Below are 24,721 nucleotides of genomic sequence, written 5' to 3'. Positions count from 1 at the left end.
TTTTGCTCAGAATGTTAATCATAGCATTTGCTTATTCACTATACCGTGTCAAGCTGTTATATATAATTACCCATCCAGTTTCTGTCTCATAAATATGAGGCCAGAAAAAACAAATTGAAAAGGGGAAAAAAGATGTCTGTACCAAGCGACAAGATCTTTGTTATTAGGGACATAATAAGAAGCTCACTTTAAACCATCCCAGAATTGCATACTCTGAGCAGCTCTCCAAATAGAGATGTAAGGAAGCAGCAATTCCTCTCCCATCTGTGGTTCGTGGCCTGGATCCAAAAGTGACCAAACCTGAAGATCCGATAAGTAGTTTAAACGAAGTTATAAAAGAAATTGATCAATTTGGAAGGGTGGCCGGATTTGTATTAAACGAAAGGAAAACTAAATTAATGGTGAAGAATATGGATCAAAGTCTAACAGAAGAAGTGCAAAGAGAAACAGAGATGGAAGTGGTGAAGAAGGTAAAATATTTAGGAATATGGTTAACCCAAAAAAATATTGATTTATTTCAAAACAATTATGTGACAACTTGGAATAGTATAAAGAGAGACCTTGAAGTGTGGAGTAGGATGAAATTATCTTTCTGGGGCAGAATTTCTTCAATTAAGATGAGCGTGCTTCCAAAGATGTTGTTCTTATTTCAAATGATCCCAATAATCAAGGGGACAAAGATCTTCAAAGAGTGGCAAAGAATGATTTCAAGATATATCTGGCAGGGCAAAAAGCCAAGAATACAATTTAAGTTACTAACTGACGCGAAGGAAAGAGGTGGCTTCGCCCTGCCAGACCTGAAACTTTATTATGAAGCATCTTGTCTCTGTTGGTTAAAGGACTGGATAACACTAAAAAACAATAAATTATTGGATCTAGAAGGGTTTGACAACAGGTTTGGTTGGCACGCATATTTATGGTTGGGGAAGAAGAAAGTTCATAAAGGTTTTGCCAATCACATTTTTAGAGGTGCCCTAATAGAAATATGGGACAGGTACCAAAATATTTTGGAACCGAATGTACCTCATTGGTTATCCCCACTGGAGGTCATGAGTGTCAAAAAGATAAACATGAGAGAGGAATGGATGACTTATGGAGATATTGTAATTAAAGAAGGGGGGAAGTGGAAATTGAAGCCATATGAACAAGTCAAAAAATATGTATATGATTGGTTGCACTACTTCCAAACAAATGAAATGTTTAAAAAGGATTGTAAAGAGAGGAGATATATTGAAGGAGAGTCTAGATTTCAAAAAGAAATAATAAACAATGATTATAAGGTACTGTCAAAAATGTACAAAATGCTATTGGAATGGCAAAGAAAAGACGAAGAAGTTAAATCGGTTATGATACATTGGGCCAGGGACTTTGGTTATAATATACAACTAGCAGATTGGGAGAAAGTATGGAAGGAAAACATGAAATTCACTGCATGTATGACGATAAAGGAAAACATTATGAAAATGGTATATAGATGGTATATCACTCCCGTTAAACTAGCAAAAATGTATAAAACCTGTAATAAATGTTGGAAGTGTAAGGAAAGGGAAGGGTCGTTTTACCATATGTGGTGGGAGTGTAAGAAAGTAAAAGGTTTCTAGGAAATGATATATAATGAGTTGAAAAAGATGTTTAAATATACGTTTGTGAAGAAACCAGAAGCCTTTTTGTTGGGAATCACAGGAAGAGAAATCAATAGAAGTGACTATAAACTTTTTCAATATGCAGTGACTGTGGCAAGAATCTTAATGGCCCAAAAATGGAAACAAGAAGAACTACTGACATTGGAAGAATGGAGACGGAAACTGATAGACTTTGTTGAACTAGACAAATTGACAGGAAAAATTAGATACCAAAAAGACCACAAGTTCACTCAGGACTGGAGAAAGTTTACGATTTATCTGGAAAATATTTGTGATGAGCAGACAACGCTAGTTGGTTTTAAAGAGGCTTTGTGAATGAGAAAGGGTATTGTAAAAGGGAAAAGAGCTGTAAAGATTTACAAACTGGCAATACAGTTATAAAGGAAATGTGGAATAAATATAAAAGTATGAGGATTGCGGAGGGGGCGGGGGGAAGTCTAAAAAAATTGTTTATCATTTTGAATATGAGTGTGTTTATATAATTTGTAAAAGAAAAATTCTTTTAAAAAATTAATAAAAACAAAAACAAAAGTGACCAAACCTCTGTGGGCCACATGTGTTTGCCCGCCTGTCAATCACCTGGGTGTCATATGACATCCGATGTGGACCCAATTCCTTCCGAAAGTAGTGTGGCTGGCATTCCACATTTAAACAGGGCCTGGCAGCACATGGCTTAGAGTGTGCTCTCAGTTGATCCTTTTCAGCCATGGCTTGCGTGTGGCATTCTTTAAAACTGGCAGTGAAGGCAAGTTGCACTGCATTCAGTAGGCACTGGTTCCATTCATGAGATTATCCAATTTCTAAATCTCCTGTCCTCCCAGTTGGTATGTTTACCTTTTTACTTTACTTTATATATGTGTGTGTTTAGTTGGCATCTGTCTGTCTCGAGAGACAGTGGAAGAGTGCTTTATTTTATGCATTTCTATGCCACTTAATCATTAGCATTTGTGAGTAATGTACATAAAAATAAACCATACAGAGTACAATGAAAAGGTACCATAAAACTGCCTTAGAATGCCTGTTGGAATGAGGAAGTGTTTGTCTTGCACCTGAATGCTATCATAGGTTAGTGTGCTTTTTTAAGTCCAGGTATACAACGGAGCGGGGACGTGGGTGGCACTGTGGGTTAAACCACAGAGCCTAGGGCTTGCCGATCAGAAGGTCGGTGGTTCAAATCCCCGCGATGGGGTAAGCTCCCGCTGCTCAGTCGCTGCTCCTGCCAACCTTGCAGTTCGAAAGCATGTCAAAGTGCAAGTAGATAAATAGGTACCGCTCCGGCGGGAAGGTAAACGGCATTTCCGTGCGCTGCTCTGGTTCACCAGAAGCGGCTTAGTCATGCTGGCCACATGACCAAGAAGCTGTACGCTGGCTCCCTCGGCCAATAAAGCGAAATGAGCGCCGCAACCCCAGAGTCGGTCACAACTGGACCTAATGGTCAGGGGTCCGTTTACCTTTACCTTTATACAATGGAGTGTTTGCAGTAATAGTCATACTCTTTTTATGATTTTCAGTTTTATACATTTCAATAATTTTACAATCATTTTAACATTTCAAAACTCGACTTCCTTCCCCCTCTTTCTGCAGTTCCTTAAATTTATTTTTTATATTTTCTGCATATTCCAAGTGAACTTAATTTACTCATTTATTCATCTACTTTAAATATATACTCTTATAGGACTTCCGGTTACTACCATAATCCTGCCAATATTCTTATCTGTTTACAGTTTATTTGTAAATATCCAATAAACCATTTCCCTTCTTTTATAAAATGTTTGTTATCTTGATTTCTTATTTTTCCAGTAAGTTTCACCATTTCTGCATATTCCATTAGTTTTTGTATCCATTCTTCTTTCGCTGGGACTTCTTCTTTCCATTTTGGGGCAAGTAACATTCTTGTCACTGGAGTCGCATAGATGTCTGGGTAGTTTTGTCCCTATAATTCCCAAAAGGAAAGTCATACTCAGAGTAGGTCAATTAATTTCAATGGGTCTACTCACGGTAGAATTTAGATACAACCACAGGGTTGGGAAACCTTTTTCATCCCAAGGGCCAGATTTCCTTGTTACCATACTCCCAGGGACCATATGCTGATGACTAGTGTGCACAGATGGAATGTCCAGAAGGCTGAAGGTGTAATAGTTGGAGCAATGGATGTGACTCTTCTTTTTTCTCAGTAAGGTACAGTCCAGCCACACAAAGGTGAGAGGCATCCACACACACTCCCCACATGCATATCTCTCCATCATGGCAAGCAAGAGACATCATCAAAGGCCCAGGTTGCATTCCAGCCAAACAGTCAAGAAGGTTATGAAGTGTTGACTGGGGAGAGTCTTGTGGGCTGGTTAGGCCCACAGTGTTTCTCAAAGCCGAGTCCCCGGCTACTGTTGGACAACAACTCCCATCATCCCTGGCCACTGGTCCTGATAGTTAGGGATGAAGGAAGTTGTAGTCCAACAACAGTTGGGGACACAAGTTTAAGAAACACTGGTAGAGAGTCCAAGAGGTTCTTCAGCTCCGGTCTACTGGAATTCACCTTGTCCTTATTCTTCCCGACATCTTCAAAGAACTTGAAAAGGCTAGCTGCGAAAACCTGTGCAAGTTTTACAGTTGTAGGAGCCGTGTTGACTTTCTGTAGCAAGGCTTGTTGCATCATCACTTAGGCTTCATCTGCACAATACATTTCAGTAATGTATTCAATGCCACTTTATAAACAGTCATGGCTGGCCATCAAAGAATCTTGGGAACTGTAAGGGCCAGGACAGTTGCTAGGAGCCCCTATTCCCCTCACAGTGGCACATCCTGCTGAGATAAGCCTGGTTTTAAAGTTTTTGGAAGAATCTGCCCATACATTTCCATATGTTTTGGGTGGCCTGTTTACAAGGACTTCAGCTGGTGACTTCTGATAGCATTCTCCTTCAGTGTCCCCATTTTGGAATGTTTTGGGAACAGTTGCCAAGACTGAGTGCCACCTACACTCGCATTGGTGTGGGCAGCGACACCGAATCACAATTTTGCCCTTTCTCTTGGATTTTTTTGGAAATGTGATTGCCTTGCATTTCAAAGAGCACAACTGTGTTGTTTCCAAGGCTGTCTTGCCATCCACAAAAAAAGGAGGGGGCGCTGTTCAGATAAACAAGAAACCTACATGCATTTGATAAGACTTTAATCCTTACTACAAATACTAATGAGGGAGTAAGGTAAAGGTAAAGGGACCCCTGACCGTTAGGTCCATTATGGATGACTCTGCGCTTGCGGCGCTCATCTCGCTTTACTGGCCAAGGGAGCCGGTGTACAGCTTCTGGGTCATGTGGCCAGCATGACTAAGCCACTTCCGGCGAACCAGAGCAGCACACGGAAGCACCGTTTACCTTCCCGCCGGAGCGGTACCTATTTACCTACTTGCACTTTGATGTGCTTTCGAACTGCTAGGTTGGCAGGAGCAGGGACCGAACAACGGGAGCTCACCCCATCGCGGGGATTTGAACCGCCGACCTTCTGATCAGCAAGCCCTAGGCTTTGTGGTTTAGACCACAGTGCCACCCGTATCCCATAATGAGGGAGTACATTACTATAAATACTAATACTCTGAGATGGAGCTACCGTTCCCATTTTCCTCACAGGGCTACCATCATCAGAGTTCTCTGGGAGACGGAGCTGACTGTTGATTTTTGGCTGAGTTGTTAGAGTTGGGATGTTTGTGTGGTCTAGGAACTCCTGACGATAGCAAAGGACCCTGTCTGCAGTAGCGGGGTTGTCCCCAAAGGGGTTTGCACCTTTGGGGAGTCATGGGGCAGGGGAGCCCCCACTGTCAGAATATAGAATTGAAGGCCAGGAACTTTGGGAGACAGACCTGTGGCTCTCACCCAGGTGAGAGCCTGGTTGAAGAGAAGCTTGGTTTGTTGGGGATTCATCCTGAATGAGAGGCAGGGGAAGACAGTACATATTGTGCATATTAAAGGTAAAGGGACCCCTGACCATTAGGTCCAGTCGTGACCGACTCTGGGGTTGCGGAGCTCATCTCGCTTTATTGGCCAAGGGAGCCGGCATATAGCTTCTGGGTCTTGTGGCCAGCATAACTAAGCCACTTCTAGCAAACCAGAGCAGCGCACGGAAACGCCGTTTACCTTCCCGCTGGAGTGGTACCTATTTATCTACTTGCACTTTGACGTGCTTTTGAACTGCTATGTTGGCAGGAGCTGGGATCAAGCAGTGGGAGCTTACCCCGGCACGGGGATTCGAACCGCCGACCTTCTGATCGGCAAGTCCTAGGCTCTGTGGTTTAACCAACAGCGGCACCCGTGTCCCATTGTGCATATTACCTGCTCCTTAATCAGTCTCTGGCTTGTGATGCCATGGCCACGGTATCCTCCTGGACTGGCTCCAGGGAATGGGAACTGGAGTATTTACAGTGGTTCCAACCCTACCTTCAAGAGAATAGCATTGGAACAGCGCCTTTTCGGCTATTGATGGGGTGCTGCATGGCACTATCTTTATCACCAGTCATACTTAACATCTATAGGAAGCCTCTGGGAGTGGTCATTAGGGGTTTTGGGGCAAGCTGCCATCCGCATGCTGAAGATGTTCTTCTCCATAACGTCTGAACCAGGAGAGGCCATGCAGTCCCTGAGCCATTGTTTGGACCCAGTGGTGAGATGGATGAGGAAAAACAAGCTGTGCTTGAACCCTGGCAAGATAGAGGCACTTTGAGCAAGCTATTATGGCAGAAAGGTGGCCTGTAAATATATTAAAGAAATAAATAATCTGTAGCATTTTAGGCTCCCCACCAGCTCCCTGCTCTCTTGGCCAGTGTTGTTGATGATGACAAAATAAGGAGAGCAAAGTAAGCCAGGGTTTTCTTTTTAAAAAATTAAAAATAGGCATGTAACATTTCAAATTTAGGGCAATGGAGTTTCTGAACGAGTGTGCTGAGCAAACTAGCTCTCTAGAGATTCCTGATATTTCAGTTAGCAGGATAATGACTTGTACTTCTTTCTTTTTTGGGAATGCCTGGTGATAAATATAGATTTAAGAAAGCACTTGCTCTACCAACAAACAGCAAAAAAAGATTTACTGGGAATAGACTGATCAGTGTGTTTAGGTCAGAATTTAATAGAATGCCTTGTAAAAGAATAACACCCTAAACCTCAACAACCCCAAACCTCAACCACAACTGTTTTGGTAATCTCTTCCATCTTGCTGCACCCATGGTCAAAGCCAAGTTGTGACCAGTGGGAGTCAGAACCAAAGTTCCAGCACCTGAACACTGGAGATCTTATTCACACACACTTCTGAGATTTTATCATATCTATTTCTACATCTGTATGAGGGCAACAGACTTGCTGCTGCTTCTTTTAGGTGAAAGCAGAGGTTGTCACACGAGACTTTTAACAAAACTGTGGCTTAGTGCAAACACACAGGTTCCTGAGAGGGGATCACAGCTGCTGAGCTCCTCTCTTGGCCTTCCTGCTTTGCTGCTGTGAACCAAACCATGGTTTGACTTAGCATGTTGTGTTCATGCTGTGCCTAACTTCAGGCAAACAGCAAGCTGTAACCCAGACTGTTCTTTGAGACAAAGCCAAGTTTCACACAAAGCTTTCACTTTGGTTAATAGGGGAAGGATAGGAAAGGCTCTTAAAGCTTGTGGTGGCATCAGTTTGGGTCAATAAAAAGTGTCGTGTCTATAGATAGTCTGTTTTTAAGAGGCCATCCCTCTTGTCATGAGGACTATTGGGGGAAGTATTTTATAGAAGCTACCAAGTGCTGTCCGTGGTCAACTGATTGTTCACAAGGGACATGCTGTAATAAGAACATCAGAAAAGGCCTGCTGGATCCAGTGGCGTAGCGTGGGTTGTCAGCACCCGGGGCAAGGCAAGTAATTTGCGCCCCCTAACCCTGGATTTGCGCCCCTAACCCTACCCCTAACCCTAACCCCCAGATATTGCGCCCGGTGCAGCCGGCCCCACCTGCACCCCCACGCTACGCCACTGGCTGGATCCAGGCCAGTGGTCCATCTGAATCCATCATCCTAGCCAGCCAACCAGATGCCCATGGGAAGCCCCAAATAAGAAACTGAGCACAACAGCCTTCTCCGCGTTTGGGATTTAAAGCAACTGGCATTCAGAAGTAGATTTCCTCCAACAATGGAAGCAGAACACAGTCATTGTGGCTTGCAAGCCATCGTTAGCTTCTCACAAATTTGTCTTTTAAAGCCGTCCAAGTGGATGTTCATCAGTCCCTCTTGTGGGAGCAAATTCCATACTTCAGTGCCATTGTGTGAAGAACTCCTTCCTTTGGTCTGTCCTGAATCTTCCAGCATTCAGCTTCATTGTATGGCCCCGAGTTCAGTATTATGAGGGGGTTGTGGGAGAAAATGCAATTTGCACCCTTCCTGTAACATGCTGGGCATCTAAAGAAGATTAGCTTCATGTCAAAGCATAGGGCAAATATTGGTGAAATCCCTGGTGGTACATGAATCTTCTTTGAGAAGCTCTTTCCTAGGATATTGTTGCCTTCTGAGTTTTTACATGACACGGCGGCGGCGGCTGGTTGGCGGCTGACCTGCAGTCTCTTGAAAGCTATACTTATTACAAATCCCATCATCTATTTTAAATAAGTTGGAAGATGGAGTAGCTATAGGGGATTAACTGAAAGTAATGTGTGTGTATTATAGGCTCCCTAAGCAACTAATAATTTAAGTGCATTTCCATTGATCTAACATGTTTTCCTTGAGAAAACTAAGCATGGGAAATAAATTGCAGTTCGCTGTCAATTTGGTAATGTGTTAAGCATGCCAAGCACTCTGAAATGCAATTTCTAGAAGTTCCGGTCTGTGTACATCAGGTGTGGCCTTCCAGATGTTGTTGCACGATGTCCTCCATCAGCCCCGGCAAGCATGGCCAGTGGCCAGGGATGATGGGAGTTGTAGTTCAGCTATATCTGGAGGGCCAAAGGTTCCCCACACCTGGTGTACATCTGTGGAGGAATAGCTCTGGCTATAGTCTTGTATAAAGTACAGGAAGTTTATACCTTTTTAGTAAGCAAAAAACAAAAACCCTCACTCAACTTTGCCACTCGATTAAGGTAAAGGTGAAGGACCCCTGACAATTAAGTCCAGTCACGGATGACTCTGGGGTTGTGGCCCTCATCTCACTTTACAGGCCGAGGGAGCCGGCGTTTGTCCACAGACAGTTGTCCGGGTCATGTGGCCCACATGACTAAGCCACTTCTGGCACAATAGAACACCAAAACCAGAGCAGCATATGGAAACACCATTTATCTTCACACCAGAGCGGTACCTATTTATCTACTTGCACTGGTGTGCTTTCAAACTGCTAGGTTGACAGGAGCTGGGCCAAAGCAACGGGAGCTCACCCCGTCACAGGGACTTGAACCGCCAACCTTCTGATCAGCAAGCCCAAGAGGCTCAGTGGTTTAGACCACAGCGCCACTCGCGTCCCATGCCACTTGATTAGCAAGCTGTAAAGCTATGGCTGTCCGAATGAAGACAGGTAGCAATAGTTGCAGTCCCCATTGTATTTTTTTTTAAATAATATTTATTAAAGTTTTAAATGTTACAAAAAGAGAAAGAGATAACTCCAAGTTAAACAAAAACTTGACAACACATCACAATAATGAAAAAAAAGAATAGGAAAAAAATAGAAAAAAATTTATAAAAAACAGAAAAACAGAAAAATAGAAACAATTAAAAAACACAACGAACCTTCCCATAACTTATCTTTCATTTGCTTGTTTCCTTGACCTCCTCGCACCTCCCTTTTTTGTATTCTAGTTCAGTTAGCTATTTCAGCAAATCCTTTCCATCTTTCCCAATTTTTATCCCATAATTTATCTTAATATAATGTAACTTTAGCTTTCCTCCTTTCATCCATTAACAATCTATTTTTACTTAATCCTTTATAATATTTCTGCTAAAGCCACATGACTTCATTCCAGCCTCCTTCTAACATTCCTTAATTTTACAATGTTTCTGTAGATAAACTTTAAATTTCTTCCAATCTTCTTCCACCGACTCTTCTCCCTGGTCTCGGATTCTGCCAGTCATTTCCGTCAGTTCCATGAAGTCCATCACCTTCATCTGCCATTCTTCCCGGGTGGGTAGATCTTGTGTCTTCCAGTAATTTGCAATAAGTATTCTTGCTGCTGTTGTAGCATACATAAAGTTCTATCCTTCTTTGGCACCAATTGGCCGACCGTGCCCAGGAGAAAGGCCTCTGGTTTCTTCAGAAAAGTATATTTAAATACCTTTTTCATTTCATTATAGATCATTTCCCAGAAAGTCTTAATCCTTGGGCATGTCCACCAAAGGTGAAAGAATGTGCCTTCAGTCTCTTTACATTTCCAACATTTATTATCGGGCAAATGATAAATTTTTGCAAGCTTGACTGGTGTCATGTACCACCTGTATATCATTTTCATTATAGTCTCTCTTAAGGCGTTACATGCCGTAAATTTCATACCTGTGGCCCATAACTGTTCCCAGTCAGCCATCATAATATTATGTCCAACATCTTGTGCCCATTTAATCATAGCAGATTTCACCGTTTCATCCTGAGTGTTCCATTTCAACAGCAAGTTATACATTCTTGACAAGTTCTTACTTTTGGGATCTAACAGTTCTATTTCCAATTTTGATTTTTCCACTTGGAAGCCAATTTTTTTGTCCAGATTATATGCCTCCGTTATTTGATAATAATGGAGCCAATCTCGCACTCTATTTTTTAGTTTTTCAAAACTCTGTAGTTTTAATCTATCTCCCTCTTGTTCCAGAATTTCCCAATATTTCAGCCATTTGGCCTCCATATTGAGCTTTTTCTGAGCCTTCGCTTCCATTGGTGACAACCACCTTGGGGTTTTATTTTCGAGCAAGTCCTTATGTCTTATCCAGACGTTAAACAGTGCTTTTCTGACAATATGATTTTTAAACGCTTTATGTGCTTTGACCTTATCATACCGCAGTCCCCATTGTATTTCTGGGCTCCACCCCTACCCTTTTGGAGAAAGAGATACAGGGTTTTCTTGACTGGACCCCATGGAGACTGGGTCACTTGGGGCAAATGGGGCACTGCCCTGTGAACTTTAGTCTGCCTCCAACCAGCTGCTAGCTGCCTGCTGTCCAACTTACAACCACTCTGGGGGGTGGAACTGCCTATGCACTTCCTCCATCCTTAGTTTCAGTGTTGCCCTCATCAGGAAGGAGAATGGGGCTAAAACCAGAATTAGTTGGCTCTGCCTGTCATGGGCTTTGGCTGCACCCACTGCCTTATCCCCTACCAGTTGAAATGGGCACCAGCAACCACTGATGGGACCTGCTATGAGGACAGATTACTGGGCAACTTATCCTTTTGGTCTGATCCAGCAGGTCTCTTGTTATGTTCTTATTCTCCAATCTGTGGACCTTTGGGGGTTCTAATGAAAAGCAAAGCTGATCCCCAAAGCCTGAAATCTACTTAGCCCTTTCTCTACTAGGCCACTGCCAGGGACTGTGCTGAGGAGGGCTGCACTGTCTCCCCCTCCCCCTGCTCCTGATCAGGATTCTGAATCTTCCCAGGATCAGGAGGACAGTATAGATTTGGAACAGCGGTTTGCAGAGCTCAGAAGGTTCTGAAGTACTTGAAGTACTGGGAAGTACAGCTAGGAGGAGAAGCACTGGGGGAGAGAGTTAACAGACTCACCGTCTCTGGAAAGTGTTCATCTGCTCAGCCCAAGGTCAAGGAGAGCAGATAAGGTGGCAGCACAGAAAGTCCAGTGGTTACAAGATCAGGTTACAAGACACGGTAGTGACATGGGTGACCAGGGAGGAAGTGGGTGGAACTCTTAATTGGGAGCACCTTCATTCCTAGGAAATGGATTCTTTGTTTTCTCACTGTGATCATTAAAGTTTATAACTGGTAAGAAGACACCTTTCCCTTTGTTCTGCTTATCTACTGCCAAAAGGGGGAGAAAGCCGATTCCTTGAAGCCTGACAGCCACACAGGTCTGTCCTTCTCTCATTTCCCATTTCTCTGTCTTGCTGACTAGGTTTTACTGGGACTTGACAATGCTGCTCCTGATGGTTGGCAACCTGATCATCATCCCGGTGGGCATCACCTTCTTCAAGGACGAGAACACCACCCCATGGATTGTTTTCAACGTGGTCTCGGACACCTTCTTCCTCATTGACCTGGTCCTCAATTTCCGCACGGGGATTGTGGTGGAAGACAACACGGAGATCATCCTTGACCCGCAGAGGATTAAGATGAAGTACCTCAAGAGCTGGTTCGTGGTGGATTTTATCTCCTCCATCCCAGTGGACTACATTTTCCTGATTGTGGAGACGCGCATCGATTCGGAGGTTTACAAGACGGCCCGAGCCCTGCGGATCGTGCGCTTCACCAAAATCCTTAGCCTCTTGCGGCTACTGAGGCTTTCCAGGCTCATACGCTACATCCATCAGTGGGAGGAGGTGAGCAAGAGCTGGGCTGGCCATCCTGAGAGCAGGAGCCTGGCTTCTCTTGGGAAGGGGAAGGGGAAGGGCCCTGGGGCCAGGCGGCTGCACATTTTGAGAGCTGAAGTGTCTTGACCAGTGGGTTTTCCTGCTGCCATCTACACTATAGGCCCAGGGTGGGTAGATTGGGATCAGCCAGCAGACAGCTGGATCATTTGCAATGTGTTGGGAATGGTTTCTCTGACTCCCAGTGGTCTAAAACAAGCAGCAACAACAAATCTGTTCTTTCTCTCTTCAAAACGCACTGCTAGAATCCCTGGTCTGCAGTAACCCAGATGTAGATTTGTAATTGTATGTGCAGAGCATCCCAGTGGATGGCTCATAGATGCAGCAATTGGTGCAAAACAAAGCAAAACTGAGTTATCCTTTTGCATCTGGTCACATCCCTGGGCCACCATTTTTTATCTGGCCCCACCTCCCCCTACTCCCTGCACACATTATTTTGCGTTGGGTTCTTGATGATGACCTAGTAAAAAGTCAAAGTGTACCCCACTAGTCTGACATCTGCCTGGTTCTTTTTCAAGTTCCTGTTATTCCCATCTCACTCACCCCTCACCCATTAAGTACGCTAAACTTTATTACGGTACCTTGAGCTCAAAGGTTTCATATTCATATTTTCATTTAAGACGTGTTTATCTACTTTGATTAGCATATGGAACAACAAAGAGATTAAATAAAACACCATGAATGAATCGACAGTTGAGTAGATGAAACCTTTGTCTCAAAGGAATATAGAAGTGTCAAATATTGTCCCAAAATTTGCCTTCAGCAAATAATACTTGCCTTCGGATGACAAATGCCCCCTTGTTATGTATTTGTTTTATTTCATAAAATTTATACAGTGGTACCTTGGCTCTTGAACTTAATCTGTTCCGGGAGTCCATTCGACTCCCAGAACCATTTGAAAACCAAGGCACGGCTTCCGATTGGCTGCAGGAGCTTCCTGCACTTTAGCAGAAACCGTGTCAGACATTCGGCTTCTGAAAAACATTCACAAACCAGAACACTTATTTCCGGGTTTGCGGCGTTTGGGAGCTGATATGTTCAAAAACTAAGCTGTTCAGGAACCAAGGTGCCATTGTATACTGCTTGATTGTATAAAACCTCAAATCAGTTTACGAATAGAATAAAGCAATAAGATTATTAGTTAAAAGCAATCAAAACATTAATAAAAATTAAACCAAGCTTATATATGGCAGACAGATGAAGAATGGGAAGTTCTTTAGTTTCTGAACTTTATCTTTTCTATTTTCTGTTTTAAGCTTTTTCTGTCTCCTTACCTCTCTCTCTTTTTTCTTTCTTTTCATTTTCTTTCCCACTTTGTTTTTCTTTTAGTTAGACTAATGCTAGATAAAAAAAGATATTTGATATTATGTTTTTTATTTTTCTCTATAAACTCCAATAATTTTTTTTAAAAATAATAATAATTAAAACCAGCAATAAACTAAGAACACTGTCTACATATCTCAGTAGTGGTCCAGTAACAGGAGTTATAGATGCTGAAGACCAGTACTTATAAGAGAGCCAGTTTAGAGCAACCAGGGCTTGATATTCTCCAGGTTTCTCTGCATCTTACTGACTAGATGGTATCAGCACTCAGTCAGGTTGGGCATGGAAGGGCCTTTCACTGGCACAACCCAGCCACACCACCAGTCATCCTTTCAGTGGTGCCATTTTTGAATGTGAGCGAAACTCAGCTCCCAGCTGCCCTACTCAGCCCTTGCTGGGGTGGCCTGTTGTCAGTGCCAAGAAACACACAGACACCACCCCTGTGTCTAGTGCTACCTTTGCTAAGGAAATATGGAAGCTGTCAACCCAGGAGAAGCATGGAGAAGTGTAATAGATTTTGCCCCCAGCTCTCCAAATCCACACCTTTTCTCCAACAGAACAAAAGAAGGGAAGTCCATTTCCCCTGCCCCTCTGAATTGAGAACTATCAGTTATGCATCAGTTACACAGCCCGCTCTTCCGCACCTATCCCCCTTTGTGCTCCCGATTGCAGAAGGTCAGAGCTACTAAGGTTGGGTGTTCACACCGGCAAGGGAAGCCTTAGTGTGGTTGCTCCTCCCTGACGGACAGGAGAGTGTCATTGCAAGAGCAAGGCAGAGACAGTGTGCTGCAACAGTGGACTGCAATGCAGCTTCCATGATGAATTACAGAGCCGAGCCTTGCGAGCATAAACATCCCTTCAGACTCATGTGCAACCCCTGAAAGGCTGTTTACTCGCATAGTGGTAGTACTAACAGTTGTTTGAAGAGAGCTTGATTGTTAATCCACTCTGGGAATTGTAGCTCTGGGAGGGGAACCGGGGTCTCCTAGCAACTCTCAGAAAGCTTAACAAACTGCAGCTCTCAGAATTTTTTTGGTGGGGGGCTTGCACATGACTGTTTAAAGTGGTATCATAGTGCATTACGTGTATGGTGTGAATAGTTATGAAGGAAGGTGGCAACTCATTCAAGTGTTCTGCATATTTTGGGCAAAAGATTGTGATGCATGGACTTATTGCAATAGATTCACAAGAGCATTTCTGCTCTGATGCGTGGACTTATTGCATTGGCCCTAGAGGCATTTTCCTCACACCTGCCATGTTGCCATGTACAACCATGTAGACAATTGTAAAAAGATGTCTTAAATAGAATCACACCAGCATTTCAGGTAATCTGGTACAATCAGCACTGACCGAAACAGAGACTTGAAAAGTCTCAAGTGGAGCTGACAAAAATTGTAAGTTGTCATTAACCCCCAGGAATCCTAAGAATCCCAAAACTACAAGTGGAATTGTGTGCAATGCAGATACTTTTAATTGAAGATGGAAGGGATTCTACCTAGTGTTTCATATATGGGATGTAAAGCTAGGGTGAAATGCTACCCTCAGTCTTTGTATGCGTTAATACTTTATTATCCCTTTGGAGTTGTACTGTATCTTTGTACTTTTGTTGTTCTAGGCTGTGAGGCTTCATGAACAAACAAGATGAATTTTAACAGGGAGAAATGTAAAGTATTGCACTTGGGCAAAAAAAATGAGAGGCACAAATACAAGATGGGGGACACCTGGCTTGAGAGCAGTACATGTGAAAAGGATCTAGGAGTCTTGGTTGACCACAAACTTGACATGAGCCAACAGTGTGACGCAGCAGCTAAAAAAGCCAATGCAATTCTGGGCTGCATCAATAGGAGTATAGCATCTAGATCAAGGGAAGTAATAGTGCCACTGTATTCTGCTCTGGTCAGACCTCACCTGGAGTACTGTGTCCAGTTCTGGGCACCACACTTCAAGAAGGACACTGACAAACTGGAACGTGTCCAGAGGAGGGCAACCAAAATGGTCAAAGGCCTGGAAATGATGCCTTATGAGGAACGGCTAAGGGAGCTGGGCATGTTTAGCCTGGAGAAGAGGAGGTTAAGGGGTGATATGATAGCCATGTTCAAATATATAAAAGGATGTCACATAGAGGAGGGAGAAAGGTTGTTTTCTGCTGCTCCAGAGAAGCGGACACGGAGCAATGGCTCCAAACTACAAGAAAGAAGATTCCACGTAAACATTAGGAAGAATTTCCTGACAGTAAGAGCTGTTCGACAGTGGAATTTGCTGCCAAGGAGTGTGGTGGAGTCTCCTTCTTTGGAGGTCTTTAAGCAGAGGCTTGACAACCATATGTCAGGAGTGCTCTGATGGTGTTTCCTGCTTGGCAGGGGGTTGGACTCGATGGCCCTTGTGGTCTCTTCCAACTCTATGATTCTATGATTCTATGATTTGAATATTTTAGACATTGTTCTCTTGTTATTTTTGAACTTTTCTGTGCTGAAATGCTACCTGCCCCCAGTCAAACCACTGTTTATGGTCTGTTTTCTGGCGGATAGAGAGAAGGGCCCACATAAATGCTTGCTGTAGCATCAGGCCTTTAAAATCACCTTTGCAAAATGCCACCCTCTGCCTACCTATTTTGCAGAAATATCTGTCTGGACATATTTCACGCAGTGCATAGCTGAACTATCCACAGAGAAAGAAATAGAAAGCTCTGCGAGTGCAGCTTTCTCCTGATTGAAGTGCAGACCAAACATTCACAAGGAAACAAAAATGCTTGTTTACAAAGCTATTGTGCTACTAAACCTTATTGTATGCTTGTGAAACATGGACCACTTATAAATGCCATCTCCAACTCCTTGAGAGATTCCATCAATAGTGTCTCCAAAAAAATTTGACATCACTTGGAAAGACAGGCGAACTAATGCCAGTGTACTGGAAGAAGCAAAGATCACCAGTGTCAAAGCAAAGATTCTTCAACATCAACTTTGTTGGACTGGACATGTTGTTCGGATGCCTGATTGTTGTTGTTGTTTAGTCGTGTCCGACTCTTCGTGAACCCATGGACCAGAGCACGCCAGGCACTCCTGTCTTCCACTGCCTCCCACAGTTTCGTCAGACTCATGTTTGTAGCTTCGAGAACAGTGTCCAACCATCTCGTCCTCTGTCGTCCCCTTCTCCTTGTGCCCTCCATCTTTCCCAACATCAGGGTCTTTTCCAGGGAGTCTTCTCTTCTCATGAGGTGGCCAAAGTATTGGAGCCTCAGCTTCACGATCTGTCCTTCCAGTGAGCACTCAGGGCTGATTTCCTTAAGAATGGATCAGTTTGATCTTCTTGCAGTCCATGGGACTCTCAAGAGTCTCCTCCAGCACCATAATTCAAAAGCATCAATTCTTCGGCGATCAGCCTTCTTGATGGTCCAGCTCTCACTTCCATACATTACTACTGGGAAAACCATGGCTTTTACTATATGGACCTTTGTTGGCAAGGTGATGTCTCTGCTTTTTAAGATGTTGTTTAGGTATGCCATCGCCTTTCTCCCAAGGAGCAGGCGTCTTTTAATTGTGTGACTGCTGTCACCATCTGCAGTGATCATGGAGCCCAAGAAAGTAAAATCTCTCACTGCCTCCATTTCTTCCCCTTCTATTTGCCAGGAGGTGATGGGCCCAGTGGCCATGATCTTCGTTTTTTTGATGTTGAGCTTCAGACCATATTTTGCGCTCTCCTCTTTCACCCTCATTAAAAGGTTCTTTAATTCCTCCTCACTTTCTGCCATCAAGGTTGTGTCATCTGCATATCTGAGGTTGTTGATATTTCTTCCAGCAATCTTAACTGGGATTCATCCAGCCCAGCCTTTCACATGATGAATTCTGCGTATAAATTAAATAACCAGGGAGACAATATACAGCCTTGCCGTACTCCTTTCCCAATTTTGAACCAATCAGTTGTTCCATATCCAGTTCTAACTGTAGCTTCTTGTCCCACATAGAGATTTCTCAGGAGACAAATGAGGTGATCAGGCACTCCCATTTCTTTAAGAACTTGCCATAGTTTGCTGTGGTCGACACAGTCAAAGGCTTTTGCATAGTCAATGAAGCAGAAGTAAATGTCTTTCTGGAACTCTCTAGCTTTCTCCATAATCCAGCGCATGTTTGCTATTTGGTCTCTAGTTCCTCTGCCCCTTCGAAATCCCGCTTGCACTTCTGGGAGTTCTCGGTCCACATACTGCTTAACCCTGCCTTGTAGAATTTTAAGCATAACCTTGCTAGCGTGTGAAATGAGTGGAATTGTGCGGTAGTTTGAGCATTCTTTGGCACTGCCCTTCTTTGGGATTGGGATGTAGACTGATCTTCTCCAATCCTCTGGCCACTGCTGAGTTTTCCAAATTTGTTGGCATATTGAGTGTAGCACCTTAACAGCATTTTAAATAGTTCAGCTGGAATATCATCACTTCCACTGGCCTTGTTATTAGCAGTGCTTTCCAAGGCCCATTTGACTTCACTCTCCAGGATGTCTGGCTCAAGGTCAGCAACCACACTACCTGGGGTATACGAGACATCCATTTCTTTCTGGTATAGTTCCTCTGTGTATTCTTGCCACCTCTTCTTGATGTCTTCTGCTTCTGTTAGGTCCTTTCCACTTTTGTCTTTTATTATGGCAATCTTTGTACGAAATGTTCCTTTCATATCTCCAATTTTCTTGAACAGATCTCTGGTTTTTCCCATTCTATTGTTTTCCTCTATTTCTTTGCATTGCTTGTTTAAGAAGGCCTTCTTGTCTCTCCTTGCTATTTTTTGGAAATCTGCATTCAATTTCCTGTATCTTTCACTATCTCCCTCGCATTTTGCTTGCCTTCTCTCCCCCGCTGTTTGTAAGGCCTCCTTGGACAGCCACTTTGCTTTCTTGCATTTCCTTTTAATTGGGATGGTTTTAGTTGCTGCCTCCTGTATAATGTTCCGAGCCTCCATCCATAGTTCTTCAGGCACTCTGTCCACCAAATCTAAATGCTTAAACCTGTTCCTCACTTCCACTGTGTATTCATAAGGGATTTGACTTAGATTGTATCTTACCGGCCCAGTGGTTTTTCCTACTTTCTTCAGTTTAAGCTTGAATTTTGCTATAAGAAGTTGATGATCTGAGCCACAGTCTTGTTTTTGCTGACTGTATAGAGCTTCTCCATCTTTGGCTGCAGAGAATATAGTCAATCTGATTTCGATGCTGCCCATCTGGTGATGTCCATGTGTAGAGTCGTCTCTTGTGTTGTTGGAAAAGAGTGTTTGTGATGACCAGCTTGTTCTCTTGGCAGAACTCTATTAGCCTTTGCCCTGCTTCGTTCTGAACTCCAAGGCCAAACTTGCCAGTTGTTCCTTTTATCTCTTGACTCCCTACTTTAGCATTCCAATCCCCTGTAATGAGAAGAACATCCTTCTTTGGTGTCATTTCTATAAGGTGTTGTAAGTCTTCATAGAATTGGTCAATTTCAGTTTCTTCAGCACCAGTGGTTGGTGCATAAACTTGGATTACTGTGATGTTAAAAGGTCTGCCTTGGATTTGTATCGAGATCATTCTATCATTTTTGAGATTGCATCCCAGTACAGCTTTTGCCACTCTTTTGTTGACTATGAGGGCCACTCCATTTCTTTTACAGGATTCTTGCCCACAGTAGTAGATATGATGGTCATCCGAACTGAATTCACCCATTCCCGTCCATTTTAGTTCACTGATGCCCAGGATGTCAATATTTATTCTTGCCATCTCATTTTTGACCACATCCAACTTACCAAGGTTCATGGTTCTTACATTCCAGGTTCCTATGCAATATTTTCCTTTACAGCATTGGACTTTCCTTTCGCTTCCAGGCATATCCACAACTGAGCGTCCTTTCGGCTTTGGCCCAGCCGCTTCATCAGCTCTGAATCTACTTGTACTTGTCCTCCGCTCTTCCTTAGTAGCATGTTAGACACCTTCCGACCTGAGGGGCTCATCTTCCAGCGTCATATCTTTTATATGCCTGTTGTCTTTGTCCATGGAGTTTTCTTGGCAGGGATACTGGAGTGGCTTGCCGGTTCCTGCTCCAGGTGGATCACATTTGGTCGAAACTCTCCACTATGACCTGTCCATCTTGGGTGGCCCTGCACGGCATAGCTCATAGCTTCTTCTCTGAGTTATTCAAGCCCCTTCGCCATGGCAAGGCAGTGATCCATGAAGGGGGGATGCCTGATTACCGTCTTCTAAAGCAAATACTCTATACCGAACTTAAAAATGGAAAGCGTAATGCTGATGGTCAGCAAAAGAGGTTTAAAGACTTTCTCAAGGCAAATCTTTAAAAATGTAGTATAAACACCAACAATTGGGAAACACTGGTCTGCAAGTGCTCCAATTGGAGAACAGCCTTTACCAAAGATGTCGTGGACTTTGAAGATGCTCGGACTCAGAACGAAAGGGAGAAACGTGCTAAGAGGAAGGCACACTTAGCAAACCCCTGGCAGACATGATCAGCTCCTCCCTGGAAACCTATTTCCCCACTGTGGAAGGACGTGTGGATCCAGAATTGGCCTCCACAGTACTTACAGACTCACTGTTAAAACTGTGTTCATGGAAGACAATCTTACTCGGCTACGAGGGATTGCCAAAGAAGAAGTTGAACTATGGAATCCACTTCCACAAATACCAGCGATGGCTAACCACTCAAATGGCTTTGAAAGAAGATGAGAAAAATTCATGAAGGATATGGTTCTCAGCTGCTACTAGCCCTGAGAACCATGGTTGTGTTGTAGCTCCACCGTCAAGAGGAGTATGCTTCTGGGAAGCAGTTGCTGGAAACTGCAGGGTCCACTTGTGGGCTTCCCATAGGCATCGTGTGAGAACTAGATGGGCCACTGGCTCTTCTTATGTTATTAAGATAAGGGGGAGGCGGCTGTTCTGCTCCCGTTCATCCACTCCCCAAGTGAACATGGGTTTATTTATGTTTTTGCTCCCAGCAGGAAATTCCCCATTCTCCACTCTGGTAGCAGAAATCAAGATTTCCATCTGGGCCATGAAAATGCCTAATTTTGAAAAGAATATATGTAGAGATGGGAGCTACATAATGAACTATGAAGTAAAGGCAAATATTTGAATAGCTTCATGGCTTCGCCTGGGAGGCAGGCATGAAATGGATGAAGGCAAAGTGCTTTTCGACGCCACAAGTGCCTCGTGGCAACAATTTGAATTTAATGTTGTGCCTTTCAATGAGGAGAGCTGATACGGCAGGGAAATGAATCGCCTGGGGCAGGATGGAGCGCTAAAGTGATCAGGGTCTGATTTTAGGAAGAAAGGGGGAGTTTATATAGAGCTATGGGTGGAAAGGCTGGTTATGAAGCAAGCCCACAGTTCTCAAACCAGTTTGCCTTGTAATGCTTCTGCAGGGGTGCAGGACAGGAAACCTGAAGGTGATAATTATGTGTGGTGGGGAGAGTGATAAACCGCCCCACTAGAAATGAGAAAATCTGCCCATTTTGGTTTCTCATTATGTTCCGGTTTCCACATCTTCACATCGGTTTCTAATTCTACAACTATTTCCACCAATTACCCTGTTTTCTGCCTTCATACAAAATAGTTTTGCTCCCCCTCCCAACTGCTTAGCAGCTAATCAGAAAGAAAACAGAATCTTGGTGAAGTTTCTATTTCTCCCTATTGCTGAGTTTCCAGGCTGCACTTTTAACCCTCCTGTGCAAAACAAAACACCCCATTTTAAACTTTTCGCCTTCTTGTGTGGAACATCCTGAGAAAAACATATCCTTACAGTTCTTCCCTTGAACCTTTGACCCTCCTATGCTGGAGAGCCTTTACAGTAAAAAGGCACAATGAAAAATGTGTTTATCAGTTATGCTGAGGGCATTGTGGGAAGTTAAAATGATGTCAGCAAGCTGCCTGCATGGGTTGGGTTGGGGAGGCCAGCAAGGTTGTCTCCAGGTTGGAGTGGGGGCGCTCAGGAGTTGTCTGAGTGCTGGCACTGTGCTTGGCTATGTGGCACTAACATCTAGCTAAATCAGAGTAAAAGCAAGGAGCGCAACTGTAGGTAGGGAAAGAGCCAATGCCAGGCAGAAGCAGCTAAGGCTAGCCTTGCCTCCATCCTCCTCCCTGCTGAGTTCTACAGGGGCCACACTGAGGAGGAAGCCAATAGGCAGTGCTACCCCCTGGCTGGGTGTAAGTTGAGAAGGCAGGCAGATGGGGCAGTGTCAGGCTTCAGGGAATCGCCTTCCTCCCCCGTGGCTGTAGATGAGCAGAACAAATGAAAAGGAGTCTTCTTACCAGTTAGAAACTTTAATAATCACAGCGAGAGAACAAAGCACACATCTCCGAGTAATGGCGGTGCTCCCAATTAAGGGTTCCACCCCCTTCTACATCACTTCTACGTCTCGTAATCTGAGCTTGTCCCCTCTGTGCTTTCTGTTCTGCCACTTTCTGAGCTTTCCTCGACTTTGGGGAGGGTGGTGGTGGAAGGCTATCTAGAGACTGTGAATCTGTTAACCCTCTCCCTTCCAGTGTTCCTTCCCCCAGCTGTTCCCCATCCAATATTTCCCAGCTTCTGCCTTCTGAACTATGCCCCTCTGCAAACCACTGTTCCAAATCTATGCTGCCTTCCTGCTCCTGGGAAGATTCGGGATCTGGAGCAGGGGGCGGCTCCCACCATTGCTCCTCAGTGCAGCCCTCTGCAACACAGTCCCTGACAGACAGTGCCCCATTTGCTACAATGGGTCAGCATCTGCTGTGAACAAATACTCAGACATTGGGGGGGGGGCAGTATGGGACCCACCATCACTGGGGAATAGAACCTGGTCTGGTGGACTTGGTGAGTGAGGTAAAAACATTGCCTCTGTTCAAAGGGAATTCCCACAAAACGACCAAATTAACACACACACACACCCTGCTCAGTGGTAGAGCATCTGTTTGGCATGCAGAATGCCCCTGTTTCAATCCCTGGCATCTCTAGATAGGGGCTGGGAAAGACTCTCTGGAGAGCTGCTGCCAGCCAATGTCGATAGTACTGATCTCAATGGACCAAGGGTCTGATTTGAGCGTGAGGCAGCTTCCTATGTTTCCATGCTCCTAACTTTGGAGCTGGGACGCGGGTGGTGCTGTGGGTTAAACCACAGAGCCTAGGACTTGCCGATCAGAAGGTCGGCGGTTCAAATCCCCGCGATGGGGTGAGCTCCCATTGTTTGGTCCCAGCTCCTGCCAACCTAGCAGTTCAAAAGCACATCAAAGTGCAAGTAGATAAATAGGTACCGCTCCAGCGGGAAGGTAAATGGCATTTCTGTGTGCTGCTCTGGTTTGCCAGAAGAGGCTTAGTCATGCTGGCCACATGACCCGGAAGCTGTACGCCAGCTCCCTTGGCCAATAAAGCGAGATGAGCACCGCAACCCCAGAGTCGGCCACGACTGGACCAAATGGTCAGGGGTCCCTTTACCTTTACCTTTAACTTTGGAGCTGCAAACAGAGCAGTAAAGCTGAGGTCCCCATTTTGGCTGAGGATGCAGCATTCATTTAGAAATCCCACGGGGTTCAGTCGGACTTACTCCCCAGTAAATGTGCATAGTGTTTTCTGCTGAAGGCTGACTCCGCTGCTGAAGAGCTGACATCTGTAGGTTTTCCAGCTAGCAACAGCTGCTGTCCAATTCCACCCCAGTCACAAGCTCTGTCTCCGTCTCTCTCTTCTCTCTATTGCAAAGCAGGTTATTTTGGGGATGTGTTTTCCAATAGGCTGCACCTCTGCCGTGTGTTGCGGTGGGTGGCTCCTGCAAAAATAAAAAAAATTGGATGAACGAGGCGCAGATTGAACAGCTAGCCGTTCCCAGACTCCAGACATGAGGGGAAGTGACTGAGCTAGGCTGTGATTTTGTGCACATAGTATTCAGAGCAAATGCTGTAGAATTTAGCAGGGCTTACGAATGAGCATGCATAGTATCAGCCTGGATGTTTGTTGCAAAAAATAAATAAATGTTTTAAACCACTTTACATAACAACATTATGTTGTTCAGGATGTGGGCAACAGAATGTTTTTATTATGACATTTGTGTTATGATGTTATGCTAATGCACTATTATGCTTTTCTGTGCCTCAGACACCCATAATTTCCTCTGGTATCTGCTTTTCAAATCACTGCCTGTAGCTTCTTGATTCGCCTCCCAGGCCTGAGGTTTCCCATTACAGTGGTACCTCGGGTTACATACGCTTCAGGTTACAGACTCCGCTAACCCAGAAATAATACCTCGGGTTAAGAACTTTGCTTCAGGATGAGAACAGAAATCGTGCTCTGGCGGTGCGGCAGCAGCAGGAGGCCCCATTAGCTAAAGTCATGCTTTAGGTTAAGAACAGTTTCAGGTTAAGAACGGACCTCCAGAACGAATTAAGTTCTTAACCCGAGGTACCACTGTATTGTAACTATCTTTTCTCTGGCCAAGAGATACATCCCGTTATGTTCTGCAGAGGATGCATTCTCCAGGTGACCAGAATGTGCCGCTTCTTTTAACTCCGTAGTCTCAGGGCAAGTGTGGTGACCCTTATCCACCTCCACCCCCTGTGCTGCAAACCTCTCCAAGGAAGTCTCAGCTTTGCTCCAGACTTGGGTACCAAGAGGTGTGAACGTTTAATGGGTGTGAGCCATATTGATGAAGTTATTTTCAGAACACCGCTGTGGAAAAGAGCTGTTTCAGAGACAGTTTCAGGACACATAATTATCCCGTTTGTCAGATTAATGAATTCAAGTTAGCCTTGTGTGTCTGTGTGTGTTTTATGAAGTACAAATCAATGTGGCAACTTTCCCCTGGTTTGGAGAAAACATCTTATTATCCCCTGCCGGACTCCTGGAGATGGATGTCCTGAGCTCCGTCCTGATCTGCTAACCCGCAATTTTCTAGCAAAACTGAAATGCCCCAAGGGGATGCTTTGACTTGAAGCTGCTTGCCAAGAGGACATCTTTGGGAAACCTGGATCGAAGGTTCATCCCCTTGGGATGTGGGATCAGGTGCCATTTGCCATCTTGCAGTCAGTAGACTGTTTTTCTGCTTCGTTTTCAATGTTAATTTTCGGCTCAGCAGGAATTCCAAGTTGGCTCTCCAGGGAAACATGCTAACTAGTCAATTTAGCTCCCTGGAGCTTCCCGCAGTTCCTGAGCACAACTATCTCTTTCTACAAGAGCAACCACATGAGATTTTCCACGCCTTCCCCTCAAAACAGACGGGAAATTGCCCCAACCTAAAAACATACTTGAATTAGGGATTCCATCGTA

At 44.2% G+C, this 24,721-nt stretch overlaps 1 protein-coding gene across 2 annotated transcripts in view; it reads left to right on the top strand.

The window, feature by feature from the left end:
• HCN4 (hyperpolarization activated cyclic nucleotide gated potassium channel 4) overlaps positions 1 to 24,721 on the top strand; it is a 136,293-nt gene that overhangs the window by 35,356 nt on the left and 76,216 nt on the right. For both annotated transcript variants that reach the window (XM_079953172.1, XM_079953171.1), the window contains exon 2: positions 11,682 to 12,105. In XM_079953172.1, coding sequence (XP_079809298.1) covers positions 11,682 to 12,105 — 424 coding nt within the window. The remainder of the gene's footprint in view (positions 1 to 11,681; positions 12,106 to 24,721) is intronic.

This window comes from Podarcis cretensis (genome assembly GCF_951804945.1).
Source record: "Podarcis cretensis genome assembly, chromosome: 14".
Lineage (NCBI taxonomy): Eukaryota > Metazoa > Chordata > Lepidosauria > Squamata > Lacertidae > Podarcis > Podarcis cretensis.
The sequence above is the reverse complement of the archived record's forward strand: the minus strand, read 5'-3'. Positions and strand labels throughout refer to the sequence as shown.